The following is a 14151-nucleotide window of genomic DNA, read 5'->3' on the forward strand; positions in this document are numbered from 1 at the left end:
AGGTTTTGGTCTCAATTTGAACCTGAATTCATTTCTGTTTCAGCTTGAACATCTGGACCCCGCCCCCACCCCCCACCCCCTCTCCCAACCTGAGACAGTTTAACTTCATGTCACATAAACCGAAGTCCAGTGTTACTGTGTTTACTTTGAAAGGCTTGGGCGGGGAAGCATTGGTTTGGCTGGGAGAAAACAAAGCATTTCTCTTTTATAAACCGTCCAGAACTAAATGCTAGGTCTCTTCGTCCCATAGACACAGCTGTTTTTGCGGAACATAGTAAGTAAAATGGTAGCCCTTGCTGCAGCTCTTTATGCCACACTTGTAGGTCGAGCCTTTGCCCGTGGTGTCCCGGCTGCGGCAGTACTTCAGCATACATGGGTACCACTCCAGACGCAGGCTGTATGTGCAGAGACAGGGCTGCCACAAGTCTTTAGTAGAGTGACAGGCCTGAAAGCTGGGCATCTCTGTTGTTTGGGGCAGGACCTCAAATAAGGAGCCATCCACTCCTATAACACAGACGTGAGAGGGGGCATTATTATCAGAGCTTGTGGTATTAGAAACAAAAGCAAGCTATCATAGAGTTGTGTGAATCATTCTCTCTCTGATTTCACTCTATTCAATACTGTAATGAACTGAGCAGGGTGAACAAAGTGGCTTAAAAGAGGGGAGGCGGAGCAGTAAAAGGGGAGCTTTGTTATGCAAAGGAGATGCTAGTGTGATTCCCTCCGCTGATAATGGTGCGGAGTGCTTGGTGAACCATGACCATCAACATTGTTTCGTCTGTTACAGTGCTGTCAGTGGACAATAGTGCTGTCATATGGATTCTCCTCAGCTTGAATTATTTGGACTTCATTACTATAAAAATACTGTATACCACTGCAAAAAGGCCTTTAAAAAACAAATTGTTGAAGGAAATGTTCTCTATCTAGGTACGTGTTTGGATTTTATAATAATGTAACACGTTTTTGCTTGTATAGAGAGGTTTCTCTTTTTTCAAGGTATGCAGTGGAAGTTTGATTAGGAATGTAAAGAGACACAGAAGGAAGGTAAACATAGATAGCATGAACAGTAATAGAGCCTTATCAACAAAAAGCCAGAGATAGCACTACGATCACTAAAATGAAGTGGAAAGAGGTGTTTTGGTGATAGAAACAGGAAAGATAGAGAGCGACTGGTAGATAAAGAGTGTCAGTAGAGAGATAGAGCGGACAGCCAATCTGTGTGTGGGGGGGGGGGGGGGGGGGACGGACGGACGACGACGAGAAGAGAACAGAGAACAGAGGGACACTATGCCAACACAGAACTAATGCTGCATTCAATGATAATCAAACATAAGATGACCCCTGACCTTTGTCCAGCCAGTGTCTGACATCGGACTCCCTGGTGTAGATGGCCTCCCGGGCCTCACTGCACATGTTGTGAATGTGGGAGCTGAGTTGTGAGGCCTGACTTAGATTGACTGCGGCGCTCATCTCCAGCTGCTCCAATCCTCTCCGCTCCTCCGCCAAGCGAATGGCCTGAGGATTTTTCTGCGCAGACAAGACAAATGATCAGCGTTCCCACACTATGACGCTCTGAACTATACACTAGCTAAAAATTGTTGATAATACACATTACACATCATTTCTCCTTGACGCCATGACAGCATACCTGTCTGAGACGGGCCATGGACTCGCTCGGGATGATCTCATTGCGGCTGAGGCGGGAGATGAAGCACAGGGCCTGGTACTGGTTCTGCCCTCTTTCCAGCTCGCCCAGGATCAACGCTCGGAATATCTTAACATCCTGCAAGACATGAGGGATGAGAGTTGACTGGCTGAACGGATAAACAGACGATTCCCAGAAGACATTAATGTGGTGCATGAAGCGAGGCTATAATAATTTACGGTTTATATGTGCAGGCTCATACAGATTACAACAAATATTCTTTCCATGCCGGTACTTACTGTAGCACTTTTCCAGACACAGAGTAATTCAATATGTGATCAAACAAATGTCTGCTCAAAGTAAAGAGGGGTTTGTGTTCACTACGCTCATAGAGCCTCATCTGACAGTTTGTTGATACTATTTGTCTGTAGTTCTGTGCAACGTAGCTCCAGTCATGCTCTGGTTATTTGTACTGTCAAATTAAGGCTCTTGGCCTGTTTCTTGACAAACTTATCAGAGTTTCCTCACATGCCGTAAAAGTCAGACACATTTTACCGCACTGTTTTTATGTGGAGCTAGGAAAATAGCGATAGTGGAGAATTTACCAGAAAAAACTTGTTGCTGTTGGCAAGTGTGTGAGAGATCTGGCGCCGAACCCAAGGCCATAAAGAGTTCTGTGAGAGGGCATGCAAAGCATGATGGGAAACTCCAACAGTGGGGAGAGCGGAGCAGCAGACCTGTCCTCCTATTCGTCAGACGCCCCCAACTCCCACCCGCTGGCTTCGGGTTCAAGACAGACACACAGTCCCAAACACCCCTCCTCCGCTTTTCACAACCCCGTCTGAAGCAAACAGGCTGCAGAGGAGTAGCAGTTTGGAGACTTTCACTCCCCGAGCAGGAGGGACTCTTGGATAGATAAACAGCCCCGAGATAACCCCATTGAATTCTCCTTAAGCTCCTCTGTCCCACTTCCTGTATGCAGAAGTGTACACACTGGCAAGAAAGCAATAAAACCTGCCTTAGAAGTGTTTACGCCCTGTAGTTCATTATGGACTACTTTGCATGATCACTGGTTCCTTTAGCCACTTTTGTCTGTGAAAATAGTTTTTGGGCACTCATACAATACAAGCATTGGGTATTACACAAGACAATCATGCGATACTATTCGACCTTTGGAAAGCAAATTACTGAGCAAATATTGATTTACAGGCTTTATACGATGATAAGCTCTGGATTTTCCCCTCTTGTATCTCTCTGAATCATTACAGAGAATGTCAAGACTACAGGACGCATGAATAAATAAAAGTGAACAGAGTAGATGTAAGGAGTACAATGCCGACAGAGAGACGGCCAACAGTGCCATTTCCCCTCAAGTGTAGGGAGACACAGAGGCCACGACTTCAAGACCTCCCATATTGCAGACACATGGCGCTACGCTGGGACATTGTGTGTGTGTGTGTGTGTATAGGGAGAGAGAGAGAGAGAGAGAGAGAGAGAGAGAGAGAGAGAGAGAGAGAGAGAGAGAGAGAGAGAGAGAGAGAGAGAGAGAGAGAGAGGAAGGCATTTGTGTTAGATTTGCCCCAAGGCTCTCTGGGTAATTACAGAGAAGCAGGGTAGATCCACAAACTCTGCTTCTTTGGATCTTACTCATGGTCAAAGTGTAGAAGCTGAGATCTCCTCCTCCTCCTCCTCCTCCTCCTCCTCCTCCTCCTCCTCTTGTTGTTTCATTATGTGTCCAGATTAATGATTGTCTACTTCTATTGGCCGGCATTTGGATTTAGGCCAAAAACTGTGAGGCGGTAGCAGCAGCGCTCGCTGGGGCTTTTTTTTCTGTTGTAACTTTATGTCAAGTCATTTACACACAATAGATCATTTTAATGAAATAGTTTGACATCTTGGGAAATAATGGTGAAAAAAATGATATCATGTCTATATGCTAAATATGAAGATACAGCCAGCATAGATACGCTTAGCTTAGTTTAACATGAAGATTGGAAAGGGGGGGGGGGGGGGACCAGCTAATCTGGCGCTCTCTTCATAGATAACACTATCCGCCTACCAGCATCTCTAAAGTTCACTAATTGGGGCGCAACATCTTGTTTGTTTAATCTTCACAAAAATGTATTGTAAAAACAACAATTTGTGGTTTGGATCTTCCCATCTACCTCTCTCATCTAACCTCCGCACTATCCCTTTAAATCATATAGACAGCACGAGATAAAAGACAAGATGAAATGGATCCGTCTTCAGCCAACTCATAAGGGAAATGACGTCCAATTGTTGCCTTTAAATGGCAATAACAAACCGGTGTTGATATCTTGGTGGTTTATGTGCCACTGCCATTAAATTATCAGCATGTCTTCTAAAAGCAAATAGAGAAATAACAATGACATCATCTCCACATTTCCATCCAGACAGAAGCTGCTGGATTCAACTGTTTGTTTGGACAAGACTAGCCTCACTTGTGCCTGCCTGAAACCAGCACCGCCACATGCACACACTGACTCGTTTGTGTAGACACACTCAAAAGTAGGATGAAAAGAAAACTCAGCTATAGAGTGAAATGTCCAGTGGTGTGATTCATTTTTATACCTGTTGTTATGATGACAGACAGTAGTATCCCAACAACAGGAGAGAGTGAGTATTAAACAAACAGATATTGGTACCAAATAACTTTGTCAGAAATTCAGAGAAATATGATACAGGCAGGTGTCAAGCTCCTGTGGGATAACAGGTGGTAATATGCAATTTCTTGCTTCGGCAGAACCTGTTTTATCCGTGTTATGGGTGTAGATTAAGATTGTGTCAACTGCTAAATAAAGTAAATGCTAGTGATACATTTTAAAAGGAAAACACAAATTCAATTTTAGGACATTATAGTGAAGTGGGCCGGCAGAGCTTGAAAATGAAGACTAAGGTCTTTTGAAAACACAACTGCTCTTTAAAGAAGCGAAGTCTAAATCAGGAAAATGAGTCATCCCCATAAAAGCGCATCTCCTCAGACCTTCATGAAATTAAAGGCTTTCAGACCAACATTTAGAGAAAATCACCAGGTACGGACATTAAGAATTAAAAGAGTGACCTTTGCCTGTCTTGAATAAAGGCGGGTAATACTATAATCAAAGGGCAGCGAGGCCTTGAGTTTTTCCCTACCAGAGCAGTGTAAATGTCAGCCCGGCTATAAATAATCCACACAAGTACAGATTCCTAAGCAATGCTCCTTGACACCCGGGACTTAGTCCATTTGCAGACAAACTACCACTGGCCAAAAGCCAAACACAAGTCTGTATTCATGCAAGCTGACTAGTGGGTAACACTGAGACCTGTTAAACAGCAGAGAGGTGGGGGGGCTGTTTCATTGGTGGTTACCTTTGGTGGGCCAGGTTATTTAAGAGGTGCACAAAAGCCTATTCAGACACTCAAAGGCTGCCATTTACAGTGACCATTCTCCATCACTGTAGTTGTAACCCAGCTACACATTCACAGAGGATACACCTGGTTTACTGGCTGTGAAAATGACATCTAGGTGAAGCCCTGAACTGAAAGAATTATCAGGTTAATTTCTATTAATAGCTAAGACCAGTTCTTTTTTTTTTTTTTTTTTTTTTTTAAATGTCCAAGGGAAAGAACCAATGCAAGACATGTACAACTCACTTTGGGAGCAACACTATCTGTGCCAACTCACACTCACATGCATGAGTGGACATTCCAACACACACAAACGCACTCACACAAACACAAACAGTGCGCCAGTAGCTATCCCTCTGTGCAGGAGGTCCTTCCTGTATTTCAATCCCCTCTAAGACCCTGTCTGTTGATAAGGCTGATGGCTGGCTGCGGATGACTGTTGGTCAGCCACGCTCTAATGAGTCATTTGGGATCACTGTGGGTTTGTGTGGGTAGTTGAGTCAGGGTTTCTTTTTTCTTTTTTCAAGAAAGCTGTTAGAGCAGGAACAAAGCAGTTTCTGAAATATTAAAAAAACAAACTAACAACCAGATTTGTTTCTCTTTTAAGGCCGTCTCCTAGTCAACAGCTACCAAGCTTGCACATAAGATAATGCTATAAAAGCAAACATTTTCAGCATCATAGTGTCTTCCAGTAAATCCCTTTGGCCTTTATTTGTAGATACATAGGTGATGAGATGTTGTGTTTACTTTTTAGGACCCATCACCTGCCCCAAATGGCCCAGACTCCCCTTTAAAGACAACATACGGATTTACCATGTTTAGTGATGGGGAGGATATTTGCCTTGATGCATGAGGGCAAGCCCAGTCAAAAAGCACAGGTGTAGGCAGGGATTAAAGATCATGTTGGGAGACAGAGGGGGAGAGGGGTGAGACAGACTCGCACAGACAAAAGGAGCGGGAGAAAAGCCGCTGCACTAAGAAATGCTCCAGTCGAAGCTAATTACATAGGCTCCCAAGGCAGGAATGTGGAGTCACATTGGAGGCCGGTCACACCTGGCTGTCCAAAGAGAGAACCAATTAGTAAACAGTGGCACTGAATGGACAATAAAAACACTGGATGCCACAGAAAGAAAGGTGTTCCCCTTGGCTATTCTCCTGACAACAATGGACGTTAACTTACTTGGAGTGTTAACACATTAACACAGAAATACAGACACAAACACTCCACCAACGGCCTCTGATGCAGTCCTTAAAAGTCTTCAGACCTGGGCAGTATGTGCAGATCACAACGAGGGAACTATTCATTCACACAGAATCTGGATACAATTATCTGGACAACCAAACTGTTTATGGAGACTTTGCATACAGGAAATGAAAGGGGTTCAAACAGTGGATGCTAACAGGGAAGGAAATGAGGCAGATGGATAAGGCATAAACAATAGAGATCGCTACAGTCCAATTAGGCCTTGAACCATTGTCCCACAGCTTTCATATCCTGTTGCAGGGGATACACAAACAGCTATTTAATGAGACGGATTTAAAAATGATGGGATTATTTCAACTACATCTCATTTTCTAAAAAGGTAGATATTTTCGTAATCATCTTCTTCACAGCCTTATATGCAATTATCCTTAAACAACCCAAAAGCCTCACCAAAATCCAATTCTTACATTTAATTTGTCATTAAAAACTGTTTCAATTTAGTGTGTGTGACCTGCCACCTGAGTAAAAAAACCCGGAAAGGTCAGTTTTATTGACATCTTTACAGATCTATTTGGAAAATGTTGCTCTTCCTCAGAACTTTGACAATACAAACTGTGTTTTATGACTGGAAAAGTAACACCAGAGCAGTTTATTTGACAAGAGAAAGGATGATGTAATACCTTCCCAGGTGTAAATTTCCCGGCTGCGGGACTAATAAAGGATTATCTATCTTATCTTATCTTATCTTATCTTATTTTACCCTTATAACTTTATAGCACCAGAACTGACTGAAGGGTTGCACAGTGAGGTCAAAAATCTTGTTTGAAACTTACCAGGTTGAGCTAGCCAAAAAGACAAAGCCATGAATTTGACAAAGGACATTTCAGGACAGAACAGAGGCTTTGGCGGGGTAAAACCTTTGTTGGCTGTTGCCAACTGCAATCTTAAAACCTCTGAGGTAGATTGAAATGATAACAACTGTGCACAATGCAAACCACAACTACTGTCTTCCTGACAATCAAAAGCTGTTGCTACAGCACCCTGCAGTCCACTGCCTGTGATCTCTGGAAATAATAAAAAAAGAAAAAAAGAATAAGTTGGATGATAGCAGTCAAACTCTCTTCACTATATCCTCTCTCCCGGCATGACTGTGGGAATGGGAAGCTTTTTCTTTATCAGCAGCATTACAGACAAACATCTGGCCTGCTGGCAGGAGGAGGATAAAGGATAAAGACATCAACAGGGGCTGAGGGGCCACGAGAGGCCAAAGGGGGCCTATATGGGCCCCTGAAGGGCCACAACAAGGCCATAGCAGAAGCAATTTTCCTGCGGAAAACCAAGGGTGGCCGGGAGAAAAATGAAGTATATGGGCTCATCTTAGAAAGGGTCCACTGCCTGCACACATTGCAATGGAACAAACTGAAACTGAGTAAAATAACAAACAACCCAACATTTTTATAATTGTAGGTATAAAATGTAATCTGTGCATTTGTTTCTCCTTGTACTCATAATCCTTGGAACAGGTCAAGAAAGTAAAGTCACTTTCTACAAAACTAAGAGCGGTGCAGTACCTCTGATTCACACAGCTCGTTAAGCAGTTGAGGAGTTTCTCTCTCCCACACTGAAAGGAGCCGTAACATAAAAAGGGAGACTGCGTAGGAGGAGAGTTCCTCTAAGGTACTGTGCAACGTAAACAAAAGCTTGAATATCTGAGCATCTATTGTTGGACCATTTCTCACATGCATGATTTCACCGAGCTTTGGTGACTGGCGGTTGACTCACTGTGACCTTTCACAACCTTTCACATCAGTAGAGAGGAAAACTTGTGTGTGCCCCCCTCAACGGTGTCTGAAACAACAACATTTTCCCGAACAGGTGACACTGACCTGTAAAAACAGACCGTACAAGTTTGTGCAAGTGACAAAGTGGGATGGTGTTTAAGGGTAGAGTGAGAGGCAAGGTGTGGCAGCCAAAAGAAGAAAAAAAAAAAAGCATGGCATAAAATGTGGTGACTGTACTGCACAGACATGCAACTAATGTACAGCACTTGCCAATCGGGGGAAAACAACCGTTTGGCAAAAACTGGAATTTCCCACGAACAAAAAAAAAAGGCTAAATGTATTGCCAGCAAGCCTCCCACTCAGGAGAGAGTTTGCCTAATAGCTAATAAAGGTCACAGCCCAACGCCATTTTAACAATTTTCCCATGTTTTACTGTATGTGAAGGCTGTGAGAGAACGGACTTCTGCCAAAATGAACCATAAAGAAAGACAAGATAAAAATAAAAATGAAAATAAAAAAAAATGAATCATAGATACTGTACTGTATATCCCAAAGGGGACGGCACAAACAAAGGCCAACCAACCTGCCTCCCCACCCCCAACACTTTTAATCCAGTCTTTGACATAGCACATGTGGGTGTGTGAAGAATCTCCAATTCATTCTTACAGCAAGCTAGGCGTGTCCATAAAAGCCACTGTGCTTTGAAGACAATCAGAATATAAACTAGAGTGAACTGACCTGAGGGTTCATAAGCCCCATGGCTGAAACACAATCCTGTTTATAATGCTGAAATGAAATGAGAATCAATAAAAAAAAGCTAGCAGGCTCATTCTCACCGCGGCGCCATTGTTGACAAAATCCAGACCCATTTAACATGATAGTGTGAGATAGTGTCAAGTGGCCTCCAACATCTGTTGCTCCCATGCCACATCAGCATAGCGAGGGGTCACGCTCATGCCATATGTACACTGATGTGGATAAATAGAAAACTTTCCAGCACAGAAAAAAAACTACTCTCCAAAGTGAATTACTTTGAAAATGGTTTGCTGTTGTATTATGGATAGTGGCGCTTTTTAAAAATGTTAGTCCTCAGTTATAAAGCTACCGACTTAATAATAATAATAATAATAATAATAATCAATCCTTTATTAGTCCCACAATGGGGAAATTATTTCTCTGCATTTAACCCATCCCGGAGGAGCAGTGGGCTGCAATGAAGCGCCCGGGGAGCAACTTGGGGTTAGGTGTCTCGCTCAAGGACACCTCGGCATGTTGCCGGTAGAGGGGTTTGAACCACCAACCTTGTGGTTACGGGACAAGCGCTCTACCTCATGTGCCACAGCCGCCCTAAGTGGCTTATGCATTCCCAAAAGACAACGTTTAAACACTATTTTGCCGCTTCTGTGAGGACAGCAGATGGTTAAAACATCTGAAAACACTAGTGTGGGTGGAAAGCTTTCCAAATTTAAAAACTGCCTTTTCACTTTATTCTACTCCAGTGTCACCAAATGTTTCTTCAATCTCTAAATAAATCAAAACAGAAAAATAAATGTTTAAACTGTCTTCCCTGATGTTATATTATAGAGCCAAAGGTGCATGTAACTACAGACGCACAAGGCTTTGCACCACTGCATCCCCGAAATTAAACCTTCTTCAAGTGTTAACTCAGCCGAGAGGCCTGTGGAGTCACTCACATTCCAGCATTGATCAAACCCACAAGTTAGACATGAAAGCAAGACACACAGAGTACAAACTGATTAGCCTCTCTGACAAAGTTCCTACATCTGGAAAGACCCAAATATGTGATGGATTTAAATCCAAGACATAGTTTATGTTCGGTTCAAAGTCTTAGTCTGTGTTAGACCATAAATTGTTGCAGTGATTGTTGAAGGAAAAAAATCTGTACTGAATCTGCAAATGACTGAAGAGGAATCGTCTATTTAAGGCTACAACGTTGAGCATGTCATCAGGATATTACAGAACTGTAAACACATTACTACAGTTCTACATAACTTAGAGTAGATTTGGCTGTAAATACTTCACTGTGGTAGGAGATAGCATTGAAATAGTGCGATTACCCTCCGACGATGCCTTTCTTTCACAAACTTAATAATATTTAGCAGAGTTTTTCAGTGGTTTTAATTAAAGGAGAATTTTATACAAGATACTTCGTTATTGTCACTCTACAGAGTTGGCAGTTATTATTGGTACAGCAATAGGAGCTCAGTTCCAGGGCAAAGACAGACGGAAGTGTAAAGCAACTGACCCCATAAATCATTACAACAATCTCCATGAAGAGATTCACTCAACATGACACAGAGGTGTCAGGAGCAAGCTAAACCACATCATCTTTTCCATATGTCTGCATGCCTTCAGAGCAAGCGTAACCCTCCTGAAATCACAGTTCGGCCGATTCTCACAGTGATTCATTGCTCGGAAGAGGTTGACTAAACTTCCTTCTCACATCCAGCAGACCACTCCGCCAGTGTCTAATGACTAAAGCATTTACAATCACATCTTTGCCACGTAGTCACAAAGCAGAAAAGAGCAAGATGGCTGATGCCTGATGATTATTTATAGAGGCTTTTTTAATGATCCAAATGATCATCCTGGCTGAATCAGTCATGTATAATTGGATTGTAAAAAATCCAGTTGAACAAAAGTTTAACAGGGAAAAAGCTTGCTTACTCGATAATGAGTAACTGGAATAATACTTTAACCTGTACTGTACCTATCCACCATTGTCTGTATAGGTCATTAGAAATCTCCAGTGTTTTTACATCCCTGTTAAAACACTCTGCATCTGCCATGCATTCATCTGGACTGTATATTCATGGCAGCTGGAAGTGACAGCTCTTCCAACTTTCCATAAATCTTGGAGATACTGCACAAGAGCTGAATGAAAACCACATGCAGGAGAAACAGAGGAGAGAGCAGGAAGAAGTGAGCAAGAGACGGGGGGTGGGAGACGGAGACACAGAGAGGGGGGGGGGCAAGGAGGCCGACTTACAGCAGAAAAAGAAAAGAGATCTGAGAGGTTCTGTTGCCTTTATTCAAATAAACAAAACCATATGTGCATACGTATGTGCTTGTGCATGGACGTGTGCATGCGTGAAGGGACGCAGTGACTTACGCCTTCATGAGGGAGCAAAAAAGGCTCCATGCTCACAGATCAGTGTATGTCTCTTTATATCGGTGTGTCACCAATGATTGGGGGTGACGGACTCCTCTCTTTCAACTCTAAATTAGCTGTTTTGGTTAGTGAACCAGACTTGCAGATCAAAAAGGTCAGACATGCCCACTTAATCCTGGTAAATCTCCCCCTTCACATCTCGCCAGCCTGTCAGCTTCTGTGTGACAGCAACCATCACAGACACATGCCTTTGCTCTGTGCCTCCACCCACTGCACGCATGCAGTTGTAGTTTTCCTTCCAGCACTGACATTTATGTGTCCCTGAGTAGTCATTGTCAAAAAAACAGCGTCATCTTTCCCCCCCCAAAAAAGAAAAAAAAATCACAAATCTAGTGCTGGTTAGGGACGAACACTTGATCTGCTCGTCTACTTTTAGAAAAATGCTAAATATGGCGGCTGATGATCAGCTCTGGGCCGGACCCGTCAGCAGCAGGGGTTTAAAGGCCAATGGGGGTGTGTGGACGTCCACATCTAAGGAGCAGCAGCTGTCTTGACCTCTGTGAAACTCAAGCTAAGATGGAAAGAGATGAATGAAAGTACTGCTAAGTTCAATTTAAGTTTATGTGCGAGTTACAATTGCTGCCACAATGTGTTTTTAGGCTTTTGGGATGTTTTCATTTTCAGCTTTGAACTCGCGCTTCATGGCAACAATTTAGCTTGACCAGCATTGTGGTTACTTCTCATGAGACAGTCAAAGAAGAAAGGATGAAAGGATAAAAGGCATCAAGTGACCTCATCATGAAGCCTACTCCTGCCTATCGCACTTAGTTTTTGGGAGTATAGACCTCACCCCTATAGGGACATGACTTGGATTTGAAAGAGCACAGGTTTCTGTTCAGGGGAAACACACACCCCCTCAGATTTGAAGCCTTAATTAAACTATTTTATTAAAACTATTATTTGATTTAAATCAAAGCAGCGGTTCAAAAAGTGAATGCTGGGTACTAATAACAGTCCCTGAGAGGTCTCTAGGAGGTCCCCAAAAATAAGCAATAGGGTCATCTTTGATTTTGCCTTATTTCTAGGATGAACAAAAATGGCTTTTAAAGTAAGATCAACTGTTGAAATTTGCTTTTACCTTAACATTATTGAACACCCAATACTAGGGACCCCTCATGGAGCAGTGATGGGCCAGAGACATAATTATGGCCCCCCAAGATCTGGGGTCAGTTGGAAAAAAAGTTCTGGTTCAGGCTTAAATGTGTAGTCATACAGTAGTTTAAAAACTTTTCTAACAGCATCCCATCTCATACCACCAGAGTGTCAGTATGAGCGGGGAATCGTCCTCTGGAAAGGGACAACAAAGTTGAGTTTGAATGGTAAACAAGGAGCACCTCTCACCTGTTTGAAGTCCGCCACAAACGTGATGAGTGTCCCATCTCCCTGCTTGAATTCCAGCGATATCGAGTCCCTCTCACTGTCCGCCTCCAGAACCTCCTCGGTCACCAGTCCGTCGATGAGCCGGACCCGAACCCGCAGCTCCGAACCAAGTCCCACCGCGACGACCAGCACCAGTGCGCACAGACGGGTCAGTATCCGAACCGGAGCCGCAGAGACGCAACTCGCAAACATCCCCTAAGACGCAAAACTGAACCCGACGGAGGTGAAAAAACGAGTCGAAATCCAAAGATCTGCGTTCATATCCCCCTTACTATGATCTTAGATTTTTTATCAACTTTAAGTATTTTCCTTCATTTTCAAAGTGGGGTTTCTCCCGGTGTGCCTGCAGTTTCCAAGATTACAAGCCCGGTCATGGGAAGATCAGACGCAAAAGGTTTTTACTAAAAAATCTCTGCTTTTCACTTGTGTGAGCCTATCGTTAGTTCGCTTCCACTAAAAAAAGTATCTCTCACTCCGGCGTTGTTGAGATCATGCGCATTTCAGCCTCCCCCCTCCAGCGCTACGGCCGACAGTCTGATGATCGCACGTTGCTTCTCATTCTGCTTTGTGTTGATATTCCCGACTCTAGTTCGTTTTTTTTTTTTTTTTTTTTTCAATTCATGCAGTCCCGTCACTTCCTATCCGTCGGTATCCCACCGTTCGCCTGGCCCCCAAACTTTCTGTTGTGTGAGTAAGTGAGTGAGTGAGTGAGTGAGTGCAGTGATGGTAGTAAACTCTTAAAGCCATACCACCCTCTGAAAAACTCTGCCCATCCCCCTAAAGGCCTCATGTGATCCTCCTGCACTCCAGCAAGCAGGCTGAACTAATAATACCCCCAACTATTATAACAAAAGGTGTTGTGAGGATTTGTAAATCATAGCTTGTGGCTGCTGCTCTTGTCGTGTAGGGATATATTAAAGGGATACATTAAAGACTGGGCAAACTATAACCTGCTGCTGGTCATCAGAAAGCAAATAAAACCATCATTATTAAAGATATAGTGGATTTTCTCAGGTAAACGACCCTTTTGACATCAAGATAAGTTTGATAAATGCACGCAATTTATGTCATACATTTGTCTCACTATGTCATTTTATGAAGGAATGTTTTGAATAAATTATGATAGCATATCCTTGTTGCACATCAAGCATTATTTTTGCCTATTTTCATCACAGATGTGTGAAATTTAGACTTTTTCTGTGATAATCAGGGCTGCAGTTAACTGCTTGCAGGCTAATGAGGAAAACAACGTTTCAGATTCTATTAAATTGTAACTTAAATAGGTTATTAATCATTTTTAAGGGCAAAAGTTGTCTAAAAATGATGATAAAGAACAATTTTCTGTTTAAACTCACTTTTTTTTTGGTGTTTCACTTGTTTTTCAAATGTATCTTATCTCCCTGACACCCTTTTGTTTTATCTTTTTATTGTTCTCGCCTCACCCTGTTAAATAAATCTTTGAGGTAATAATCACCTTTGATGACAACATATGGTTGATTCACCAGTTCCTGCTAAAAGGAAGAATACAGTCACTCCTTTA

The 14151-nt window shown here is 42.8% G+C and overlaps 1 protein-coding gene across 1 annotated transcript; it reads right to left on the reverse strand.

Annotated features, from left to right (window-relative positions):
* Positions 1–74: 74 nt before the first annotated feature.
* On the reverse strand, positions 75–13376 carry oafa (OAF homolog a (Drosophila)). Its single transcript, XM_054599663.1, has 4 exons — positions 12573–13376; positions 1649–1783; positions 1347–1527; positions 75–504 (listed from the first exon to the last, which is right to left on the reverse strand). The coding sequence occupies exons 1-4, from the start codon at positions 12801–12803 to the stop codon at positions 230–232; spliced, it is 822 nt and encodes a 273-aa protein (XP_054455638.1). The 5' UTR covers positions 12804–13376; the 3' UTR covers positions 75–229.
* Positions 13377–14151: the final 775 nt, after the last annotated feature.

This window comes from Anoplopoma fimbria, chromosome 1, assembly GCF_027596085.1.
Source record: "Anoplopoma fimbria isolate UVic2021 breed Golden Eagle Sablefish chromosome 1, Afim_UVic_2022, whole genome shotgun sequence".
Classification (NCBI taxonomy): Eukaryota; Metazoa; Chordata; class Actinopteri; order Perciformes; family Anoplopomatidae; genus Anoplopoma; species Anoplopoma fimbria.